This window comes from Coenobita brevimanus, chromosome 72 (genome assembly GCF_032717465.1).
Source record: "Coenobita brevimanus isolate Jiangsu-jjx chromosome 72, ASM3271746v2, whole genome shotgun sequence".
Classification (NCBI taxonomy): Eukaryota; Metazoa; Arthropoda; class Malacostraca; order Decapoda; family Coenobitidae; genus Coenobita; species Coenobita brevimanus.
The window spans coordinates 42706729-42718713 of NC_137025.1; the positions used below are offsets into that span (position 1 = coordinate 42706729).

The 11985-nt window shown below is 43.0% G+C and overlaps 1 protein-coding gene across 1 annotated transcript; it reads right to left on the reverse strand.

Annotated features, from left to right (window-relative positions):
- Positions 1 to 5995: 5995 nt before the first annotated feature.
- On the reverse strand, positions 5996 to 11556 carry LOC145407138 (uncharacterized). Its single transcript, XM_080278155.1, has 3 exons — positions 11542 to 11556; positions 8918 to 9187; positions 5996 to 6244 (listed from the first exon to the last, which is right to left on the reverse strand). Exons 1-3 carry the CDS (start codon positions 11554 to 11556, stop codon positions 5996 to 5998), a joined length of 534 nt encoding a protein of 177 aa, XP_080134281.1.
- Between the last annotated feature and the right edge of the window lie 429 nt (positions 11557 to 11985).

Genomic DNA, 11985 nt, shown 5'->3' on the forward strand with positions numbered 1-11985 from the left:
GAAATAAATAAATAAATAAAAATGAAATAGACATCGGACTGAAGTGGTTAAAGTTAGCAGTTACACGTGTACGTACGCTCACTGTTGCGTAGTCATGTATACACAGACGCACATACACATTTATAGACACGCACATACATACCTGCACACACGCACATTCTTGCCGCAGATATTTTACGGTGTTTGAGCAACGTGTGTGTGTGTGTGTGTGTGTGTGTGTGTGTGTGAGAGAGAGAGAGAGAGAGAGAGAGAGAGAGAGAGAGAGAGAGAGAGAGAGAGAGAGAGAGAGAGAGAGAGCATGAAAACTAAAATGTTTGTGTACGTGACCGCAGGCTGTTGTGTGTGAAAAGTTTGAGAGAGAGAGAGAGAGAGAGAGAGAGAGAGAGAGATTAAGGGGCTGGTATGAAGTGAGAGTAATAACACACACACACACACACACACACACACACACACACACATACAATTTGTACAAGTATTTCCACTAGGATAAAAATCTCTCTCACACACACACACACACACACACACACACACACACACACACACACACACACACACACACACACACATACAATTTGTACAAGTATTTCCACTAGGATAAAATTCTCTCTCACACACACACACACACACACACACACACACACACACACACACATTGCGTCACGCGTTACGCCTAGTCACGCCCTTTCTCCACGCTCCAGAATAGTAACATAAAGGGGAGGGAGGAGAGGGGAGGGGAGGGGGAAAGGGAGGGAGAAGGAGGGGAAAGGGAAGGGAGAGAGGGGGAGGGAGGGGAGGGGAGTGGCCAAGGCGATAGTAGGAGGGGGAGGGGAGGGGGGAGAGGTGAAGGGAGGGGAGGGGAGTGGCCAAGGCGATAATAAGACGGGGAAGGGGTGGGAGAGAGGGGAGATAGGACGAGGGGAGGGAGGGGAGGCCCAAGAAATGACGAGGGAGGGGGAGAGGGGGAGGGGAGAGGGACAAGGAAAGAAAAGGAAAGGGGGGGAAGGGAAACAAGGGGAGACTTAAGGAACGAGAGGAGGGGAGGGGAAAGGAGGGAGGGGAGGGGATGGAGGAGGGGGGAGAGAGGGAAATGGAGAAAATACGAGAAGGAAATGGGAGGGGAGGGGTAGATATTTGAGGGGAGGAGAGAGAGAGAGAGAGAGAGAGAGAGAGAGAGAGAGAGAGAGAGAGAGAGAGAGAGGGGAGAAGGCCTAGAGTGAGGGGAGGACAAGAAGAGGGTGTAGAATGGGGGGGATGGAGGTAGGAGAGGGTGGAGAGAGAGAGAGAGAGTGAGAGAGAGAGAGAGAGAGCAACGTGTTTGACTTTTTTCTATTATTTTACCGTTTTTTTTTTTTCGTTTTTTTGCTGTTTAATTTTGTTTGTTTTTTTCTATATTTTCCTTTTGTACTTTTCTTATGGTATTTATATTTACCATTACCTATTTTTTGGTTTTATTTTTTTCATTATAGTTTTTTTTTTTTTTAGTATATATTTTTCATGGTGTATATACAATAATATTACGTCTTGATTTTGGAGAGCTTTATTATTATTATTATTATTTTTTTGATATTTGTGTAGTGTATTAATGGAAATGTGTGTGTGTGTGTGTGTGTGTGTGTGTGTGTGTGTTTCAATATTCCCATCCCCTTTTTATTTGTTTTCGAGAGAGAGAGAGAGAGAGAGAGAGAGAGAGAGAGAGAGAGAGAGAGAGAGAGAGAGAGAGTTACCCAACACGTGGAAGCATTGAGGGTGATGATTGATAATGTGTAACACTTAATCTGGTGTTACATGAGTAGGATTTAGTAACGCGAGATAGGTAGATAGAAACGTACACAGATAGATAGATAGAGAGAGAGAGAAATGTACACAGGTAGAGATAGAAATGTACACAGATAGATAGATAAATGTACACAGGTAGAGATAGAAATGTACAGATAGATAAATAGAAATGTACACATAGGTAGACAGATAGATAGATATAGAGGGATATACACATAGAAATGTACACAGATAGATAGAAATGTACACAGAAATGTACACAGATAAAGAGATGGGTGGAAATGTACATAGATAGATAGTTAGAAATGTACACATAGAAATGTACACATAGATAGGTAGATAGATAGATAGATGGACAGACGTAGAGAGATGTGGGTGGATGGGTATAGGTAGATCGATATAGACCGAGATAGACAGATGGATAGATAGATAGATAGATACATACATACATACATACATATATAGATTGATAGATACATACATACATAGATCGATAGACAATAGATAGATAAATAGATAGGTAAATAGACAGACTGATAGATAGTCAGATAGATCAGGATAGACATAATTGATAGATAATGGGTTGGTACATAGGTTGATAGACACAGATAGATAGATCAAGTTAGACACAATAGATAGATAAATAGATAAGGTAGGTAGATATAGATAGATAGATAGATAGTCCAAGTTTGAGGGCGAGGTGGCGCTTGAGGGAGTGTTAATTTGAGAATTTGCTCCTTAACCCCTTCAGACTGATGAGTTTATTTTTATATTTGATTTACCACGAGGGGATAATTTTTGAGCTGGAGGGGGTTAATTGGAAGACCTAATTCACCCCTTCAAAATATTATAGAAAAATTTTAATTGAATATATCAGGGGGTAATAATAATAATAATAATAATGATGATAACGATAATGGTGATACTACTACTACTACTACTACTATCACTAATAATAATAATAATAATAATAATAATAATAATTAGTAATAATAATAATAAATAAGGATAATGATGCCAAGAAATAATGATAATAATAATAACATCAATTAAATAATAGTAATAGAAATATCAATGGTAAATTAATAATAATAATAATAATAATTAATAATAAAAATAATAATACAGAGGAAAAGAAGAAGAGGAAAAGAAAAGAAGAAAAAGAAAACGAAAATGTCCTCGGGGTGAACAGGCAAAAAAAAAAAAACTTTCATTTTCATACACCACAAACTGAATTCCTTCCTGTAAAAGTTTGGGGTGGAAAGTTGAAAAAAAAATGTAATATATATTTTTCAAAGTGCTTTATTAAGAAAGAAATTTACAACAAGAAATCATAATACATTTGTGGAAGTGTTGGTCGTTTTTTTTTTATTTTCGTTGTTTTTTTGGGTATATTGCAACAAAATAAAAATTGGGAAGTGTAGAAAGTTGAAAAAACAATATTTTTTGAAAGTGTTTTATTAAGAAAAAAATATTTAACAGGAACTCAAAATACATTAATTTTACAGAAGTGTATGTTTTTTTTTTTTTTTTTTTTTGGGGGGGGGGTACATTGCAACAAAAAAATAGATATGAAAAATAGTTACAGTTCATATGATGCAGTTAAAAAAAAAAATCCCCTCAATTAATAGTAATAAATAAGAAAAAAAATAATGAAAAAATTATACCAGCACCCTAACTCTTCCCCTGAACTGCGATTGGCGTCAGAAGAAGTCAAATTATCTCGGTAAATTTTGAAATCACAAGTTTAGTGTTTTTATAAATTTCAGTACTGATTCCAAGCCAGTATTATTCACACTATTCCCTGATTAATTCATCGTTCGCGCTTGTTTAATATCTGTTTGTCTGTCTGTCTGCCTGTCTATCGATCTCTCTGTCTGTATATATCTATTTATCTGTATTTTTTAAGAGTAATAGAGTAACCTTTCTTGTTGCAAAAATTGTTAGATTTTTGCCGAGAAAACACAAAAAGTTACCTAAAGTAAAATTATGGAACCAACCGTATATGTATATATTTTTACTCTATTCAAAGTAAGATTTAAGGAACCAACCATATATATATATATATATATATATATATATATATATATATATATATATATATATATATATTTTTAAATATATTCAAAGTAAGATTTAAGGAACCAACCATATATATATTTTTACTCTATTCAAAGTAAGATTTAAGGAACCAACCATATATATTTTTTTTTACTCCACCCAAAGTAAGATTTAAGGAACGATTTTTTTTTTTAAGTCTTGCCAGGAAGTCTTATAAGGAAGAAAATTTATCCGTCTTTTAAGAGCTTTACTTTGAAATTTCTTTGAGGTGCACGAGTCACTTTGAATAAAATGGTTAGTCATTAGTCAAAGAAAAATCACTGAACTTATTCCCTTTGCAAAATTAAAGGAAAATATTTATTTGATCCATTTAGCTTGAGAACTTAATTGATATATGTTTTTCTTTATTAATATTTGCTTTTTCTACTCAACACAGGTCAACTCTGGAACTGTCTCCCTCTGTCTGTATTTCCTACTTCCTATGATCTCCAGTCTTTCAGACGCAGTGTGTCCAGGCATCTCGAAATGAACAGATCTTGAATTTGGCTCTCTTTTGTATTGTTTTTGTTTCTTGGAAGGAACTTTAATGCGGGCTCAGCCTTTGGTTCCTTCTTCCTCACAGAAAAAAAAATACAGCATAGGAGAGGGTTTTTGAATTGGAGGGGTTAGCTGTTGTCGTAATTAACCTGTTCAGTATTAAAAGTTTCTGAATTGCATAAAATCGTTCGCTCAGTTGATAGAATTGAATAAAAGTGTTGTACTGTGGTTGAAAGGGTTTGAGGGAAGGGGGCTGTATGTGTGTGTGTGTGTGTGTATGTGTGTGTGTAGGTAGGTAGGTAAGTTGTGGTTGATTGTGTGTTTTTGTGTGTGTGGGTAGGTAAGCTGTGGTTGGTTGTCTTTGTGTGTGTGTGTGTGTGGGTAGGTAAGCTGTGGTTGGTTGTCTTTGTGTGTGTGTGTGTGTGTGTGTGTGTGTGTAGGTCGTGGTGGTATACTCGGCTGACTGGTATGATTGTGGTATGTTTGGTCTCGTGGTATATTTAATGGATACCAGTCACACCAAATCAACTGTTGCTTAAAACGCGTAACCTACAATGTTTGGTAGTTGAGTGGTAGGTGGTGGTTGGCAAGGGTAGGGTGAGTGGTAGGGTATGCTGAGGGCTTAAGGGGGCGTGGGTGTGTGGTAGGAGGTTGTGGTGGTGTGGTAGGGGTAATGGTTGTGGTGATACAGGTAGTGGGAGGGTGGTAGAATGGTAGTTATTTTAAGGGGCAGGGGAGGTTGGGAGGGGTGGGGGATATGGAGCAGGGGAGGGTGGGAGGGGTGGGGTTTGGGGGGTAAGGGAGGATGGAGGGATGGGGTGCCGGGGAGGGTGGGAGGGGTGGGCAGGGGAGGGTGAGAGTGGTGGGATTTGAGGGGTAGGGGAGGGTGGGAGAGATGGGGTTCGGGTTGCCGTGGAGGGTGGGAGGGGTGGGGTTTGGGGTGTAGGGTAGGGTGGGAGTGAGGTTTGCGAGGTAGGGTGTTATTTGCTTGTTAGATGGTGACAACAACTATGTACAAACGATACTATTTAACAGGTGAGGTAGTTGTGGTGGTGGAGAGGGGGTAGTCGGGAATAAGGGCAGGGGGGGATAGGAGATAGGGTAGGGTAGGATAGGAGGTAAGGTGTGGGGGGGGGGTCAGACAGTAATGGATAGTGGTAGACACGTAATAGATTTAGTTTCCAAGGTGCCAGACTTGATCCAGATTTCCTATCCTATTTTTTTTTCTGTGGGATGGTGGGATTGGTAGGGAGTAGGGATTGCTTCTGTAGGGAGTGTGGGGTGGGATTGTGGGATGGGAGGGGTGGAATAGCGACGGACGGGTAGTGGGGATGCGGTAATGGACTGTGGGGAGTCGGGATGAGTGGGGGACTGGGAATAGAGGGTGACTTGTAAAGAATATTTATCTATTCGACTTCACTGGGAATTTGCAGAGGAGCCAAATTTAAACACCCTATTTTCATCGTAGTATGGGAGGATGTAGGGGATGGAAGGATAGTTAGGGGGGAGGATAGGGGACTGTAGGTAGCAGGGGAGGGATAGTCAAAAAGGATGGGGGGCTTGAAATTGAGGGTATGGTTTATTCAAGGTATCAAACAGGATCTTAAGTTTCTGGTCGTGTTTAGCCGTGGTAGGGGCGGGGTGGTGGTGGTGGTGGGGGAGGTGGGTGGTACGGGGCGGGGGCGGGGTGGTAGGTGGGTGCAGGGGCGGGGTGGTAGGTGGGTGCAGGGGCGGGGTGGTAGGAGGGGGAGGAGGGGGGGTACTGTGCCTCCCCTGTGTAGGTCACCTCTGCCACGTACCCGGCGTGGTGGTCGGCGTTGTAGTCCACGTTTTGGTAGCGACCGTCGGGCAGGGCGACTTGGTACGACCCCTGTGGTAGGAGAGAGAGAGAAGGGGGTCATTGAGAGAGAGAGAGAGAGAGAGAGAGAGAGAGAGAGAGAGAGAGAGAGATGGACAAGTTGATGGAGGGTATGAGGTATATTGCCTGAAGTATAGACAGATGAATAACAAGAAACCAACAATGTATAAAACTAAATGAAATGTAATAGTAGCCAGTTAGAGAGAGAGAGAGAGAGAGAGAGAGAGAGAGAGAGTCAGGCCTAAAGTGTTAAATGAAGCTTTCTAAAATTAATGATAAATATACTTGTACATCAGTGGATAATTTAAAAAAAACATACATTCTAATCATCTAAATTAATTACACTAACAATGCAGCGAAACCCCATTAATCTCTCTCTCTCTCTCTCTCTCTCTCTCATCCATATCCAGCCTCCCCTCTCCATTCCTCATCATTTTTCATACTCCCTCACTCCTTCCCCACCTTCCTACTGCCCCCACTCCCCTCCCCTCTCCCCCTGCCCTAACCCACACCCCATTTCCCTCCCCATTCTTCCCACCCCCACCCCTCCTACCTTCATTTCCCCTCTCCTTCTCTCCCCAACCCTATCCTTCCTACTCCTCCATCCTTCCTTACTGACTCCCTTTTCCCTACGGCCTTCCTTCCTTTTTTCCCCCTCTCTCTCTTTTGGCCTCTCCACTCCTCTCTCTCCCTCCTCTCCACCTCCCCTCTCTTTGCCTCCCCACTCCTATCTCTTCCTCCTCTCCACCTCCCCACTCTCTTCCTGGCGTCTCCACTCCTCTTTCTCCCTCCTCCCCACCTCCCATCTCTCCTCTTTTGGCCTTTTCACTCCTCTCTCTCCCTCCCTTCTATCTCCCCTCTCTCCCTCCCTTCTATCTCCCCTCTCTCCCTCCTCCACCCCCCCCTCTCTCTCTCCCTCCTATCTAACTCCCCTCTCTCCCTCCTCTCCACCCCCCTCTTTTCTTCTTTACACATCCCCTCTCTCTCTCTCCTCTATATCTCCCCTCTCTTTCCCTCCTTCCACCCTCTTCCTCCCTCTCTCTCCCTCCTCTCCACTCTCTTCCTCCCTCTCTCTCCCTCCTCTCCACCCTCTTCCTCCCTCTCATCCCCCTCCCTCCTCCCACCCCCCTCTACCCCACTGGCGCCCCCTCAGCTCTTCAAAAATACATCGGTGCATTAGCGGTAGTGAATGTGTCATGAGTGGGGACCTATGCTGGCCGAGAGTGAGTGGGATTTGGGGGGAAAGTGGGATTTGGGGAGAAAGTGAGTGGGATTTGGGGAAGTGAGTGGGATTTGGGGAAGTGAGTGGGATTTGGGGAAGTGAGTGGGATTTGGGGAGAATGTGAGTGGGAATATACTCTCCCACCCATCACCCACACTTGTCGCCAGCCTACCCTCTACCACCAACCACAACTACCACCATCCACCACAACTACCACCATCCACCACAACTACCACCATCCACCACAACTACCACCATCATCAACCACAACTACCACCATCATCAACCACAACTACCACCATCATCAACCACAACTACCACCATCATCAACCACAACTACCACCATCATCAACCACAACTACCACCATCATCAACCACAACTACCACCATCCACCACAACTACCACCATCCACCACAACTACCACCACCAGCCACAACTACCACCACCACCCACAACTACCACCACCACCCACAACTACCACCACCACCCACAACTACCACCACCACCCACAACTACCACCACCACCCACAACTACCACCATCCACCGCAACTACCACTACCACCCACAAGTACCACCACCAACCACAAGTACCACCATCATCCACAAGTACCACCATCATCCACAACTACCACCACCATCAACCACAACTACCACCACCATCAACCACAACTACCACCATCATCGTGTGACCTCGTGTGTAGACCCCAATCACGTGTCTCTGTGGTTTGGCTAAGAATACACAAGCGACCCAACTTTCTCGTCTCTTAACTCCTAAAATTACTGACCTCCCCCCCTACTCCCACCACCCCCACCCGCCCATAGCAAGGTCGGGGTGGGGAGGGGAGGGGAGGGGAGGAAGAGAAGGGAAGGGGAGAAGAAGGGAAGAGATGAAAGGAAGAGAAGGGGAGGGGAGAGCAGGGAGAGGTAGGAGTGGAAGGGAGGGAGGATTAGGTAGGGACTGAAGGGGGAGGGAGAGAAGGGAAGGGGAGAAGAAGGGAAGAGATGGAAGGAAGAGAAGGGGAGGGGAGAGGAAAGGAGGAGGTGGAAGGAAAAGAAGGGAAATCGAAGAATGGAGAAGGCTTTGAATTTAAAGGGAAGGGAAGAAAGAGATAGAAGAGAGTTGGTGGGGAGGGAGAGGCTGGGAGTGACTGGAATGGGGAGGGAGGGGAAATATTTGGAGGGGGGAAGGGGAGGAGAGAGCCTTCCACATGATGATGCCATAATCCCATAAAAAAAAAGGAAAAAAAAAAAAACTATACGATTACATTAGTTTGAGGTCACATAAAACATTCAGTCTTTCTCCTCATTATATTTCCATCTAAAGTTTGAGGTGGAAATGGAAGGGTTTGGAGATGATTTAGAACCCTCTCGTCATTTTGGAGTTTGAAATTAATAACGAAATATATATACTTTGAGATATAAAAAAATATATTGTCTCACCTTTACGTAAAATTGTCTCACCTTTACGTTGCTTCCATCAGAGGCTTCGTCAGCGCTAAATTGAAGGCCTTTGTACTCGTCATTCACCTCGTAGGCGTAGCTGTAGGGCCGTCCTGGTTGCTTGTAGGAGGGAGCGGGAGCGGGGGGGTGGTAGGAGGGGGCGGGGGGGCTGTAGGAGGGGGCTGGGGGGCTGTAGGAAGGGGCTGGGGGGTGGTATGGGGGAGGGGGTGGGGGGTGTCGGCCGTCTGTCAGAGCCGCTCCCACTGCGATGGACAGCAAGGCGAAGGTGACCTGAGGGGGTGATAGATAAAATAGAGAGAGAGAGAGAGGGAGAGAGAGAGAGAGAATTTGATATAACTTTCTGTCCTGATGATGAACTCAGGGAATCAAGAGTTTGGCACTAGATAGATAGATAGACAGACAGATAGATAGATAGATAGATGCAAAGATTAGTGGAGGGTAATACGAAGTTTGTGGCTGTTGGTGCGTGGAAGGGGTTGGTTGGCGTCAGGTAAAGGAGTGACGGGTTTATGCACAAATTCGGATACTTAGAAGAAAAATAATTACTAACGTGAACTTGTCTTTATATTTATGTATGTATGTGTGTCTGGGTATGTAAGTTGTGTATGTCTATGTATGTATGTATTTTTATGTACCTGTTGTGTATATGTGTGTTGTGTATGTCTATGTATGTATGTGTATATGTATGTGTTGTGGATGTCTATCTATGTATGTGTTTGTTTATATATGTATGTATGATAATGTCTATGTATGTATGTATATATGTATGTGCACTGGATGGAGGAGAAGTATTTATATAGATACAAGAATGTATTTAGTTAGAAACAGGCATGAATTTAAGTATGTATGTACGAATTTGTTGTGTATATATATATATGTATGTTTATATATATATATATATATAGATACAAGAATGTATTTAGTTAGAAACAGGCATGTATATATATATATATATATATATATATATATATATATATATATATATATATATATATATGTATGTTTATGTATGTGTATATTATGTATGTACAATTGATGGATAAGTATACTGTATATAAAAGCAAGAATGAATTTATGTGTATGTATGTATGCATGTATATGTGTGTGTTTATATGTATGTGCACAGTTGATGGATGAGTATATAGAAGCAAGCATGTATGTATGTATGTGTATGTATGTATGTATGTATGTATTCAGGGTTGTACTTTCACGTCCTCCAATACTCCAATCAATTCCCTCTTTTTTTTTTTTTTTTTTTTTTTTAATTATCAGGCACAATATCCCTCTCAGTAACATCATACTCACACTGTCACTACCCTGTGTGTGTGTGTGTGTGTGTGTGTGTGTGTGTGTGTGTGTGTGTGTGTCCGTCCCCAGGCTGTACATTCACGTCCGCCAATCAACTCCCTCTCATTTCCCCCACATCATCTCACATACACACCCTTCCTACTCCGCCCGTATGTATGTATGTATGTAGGTAATATATGTAGTACGTATTTATGTAAGTAGGTAATGTATGTACGTTATGTATGTAGGTATCCCCAGCCTACACAGTACATTCGCGTCCTCTAGTACACCCTCCCCCCCACCCCCCAAAAAAATCCACAACATATCATCCAGTCATTATCTTTTCTCATTAATTCATCTGCCCCCCTTCCAGTCCCCCCAATACCCCCCCCTTTTTATTTCCCAGTCCAATTGCCTCATTAGCACTGCCCGCACCCCATTGATTAGCTCGTTAAAAGGCTCGTCACTTAATTGGGTAGTTGGAGGTCGTTTGGTTGTTAAATGGAGCGGGGTGATTGGGTGATGGAGGCGAGGCTGTGAGCTGGGTGGTTTATGTGGACGTGGTTGTGGGTGATTAAAACTTTGGATGTATGTGATGAGGCTGGGGGGAGAGGGGGAGGATGAAAGGGGGAGGGGGAGAGTGGGGAAGGGGGAGAGAATGGGGAAGAGGAAGGGGAGGGAGGGGTTGGAGGCAGTGTGTGTGTGTATGTGTGTGTGTATGCTGTGTGTACTTCGAGTGTATGTAGGGTAAGGGAATAGTGTGTGTGTGTGTGTGTGTGTGTGTGTGTGTGTGTGTGTGAGAGAGAGAGAGAGAGAGAGAGAGAGAGAGGGAGCGAGAGAGATTATCACAAACTGCAGCGTGTGAGTTGACTTTATACACCAGTACCCATCTCTCAATCATACATCATTACTACAGATATATGGCAATTATTTATACACTGTGACAAATGCCGTAATAACCGTAAATGAGTATAAATTAACCTACTCTATTTCTCATAATTTACCAGCGATAAACTTTTAGATATATGATGATAGACGTTTGCATGGATGAATAAACAGACATATAAATAGATAGATTGATAGATGGGCGTGATAGATTTGGATAGATAGCACACACCCCTTTATCGGAAAGCCAAAATTATTTACAAATATATGTGTAGTAAATCTGACGTATAATAATTGAAATGCTTAAATGAGAGAGGGTTGTGGTAAAAAATGTTCATGGATTTTTGGGACGAGTCAAAAGGAAATTGGTAACAGTGAAGTGTTGCAAATTCCTTTCCTGCAACATAGCTCACAGTGAAGTGTTGCAAATTCCTTCTCTGCAATATAGCTACCTTGAAGACTGCCATGTTGGATTGGCTAGGTTGGGAGGGACAAGGCAAGGATGTGGCCGGTGGGGATGTAGGGCTGGGAATGATGCTCCTGCCTCGGTCCTGCTCATTTATATAGGCTGCCAGCGTACCATCCTGACAGCTGTACCATCAAGCATCCCCACAACACCTTCACCTCGAGGATATCTCACACACACACACACACACACACACACACACACACACACAATGTTCATATACATCATCACTGCAGCATCTTCACCTCGAGGACAGTTGTTTAATTCTGTGCACTTTTATCACACACACACACACACACACACACACACACACACACACACACACACACACACACACACACACACACACACACACACACACACACACACACACACAACCTCGCTTTACCCCATCCTGAGAGGGACAGAACCACCACAACCAAACAATATC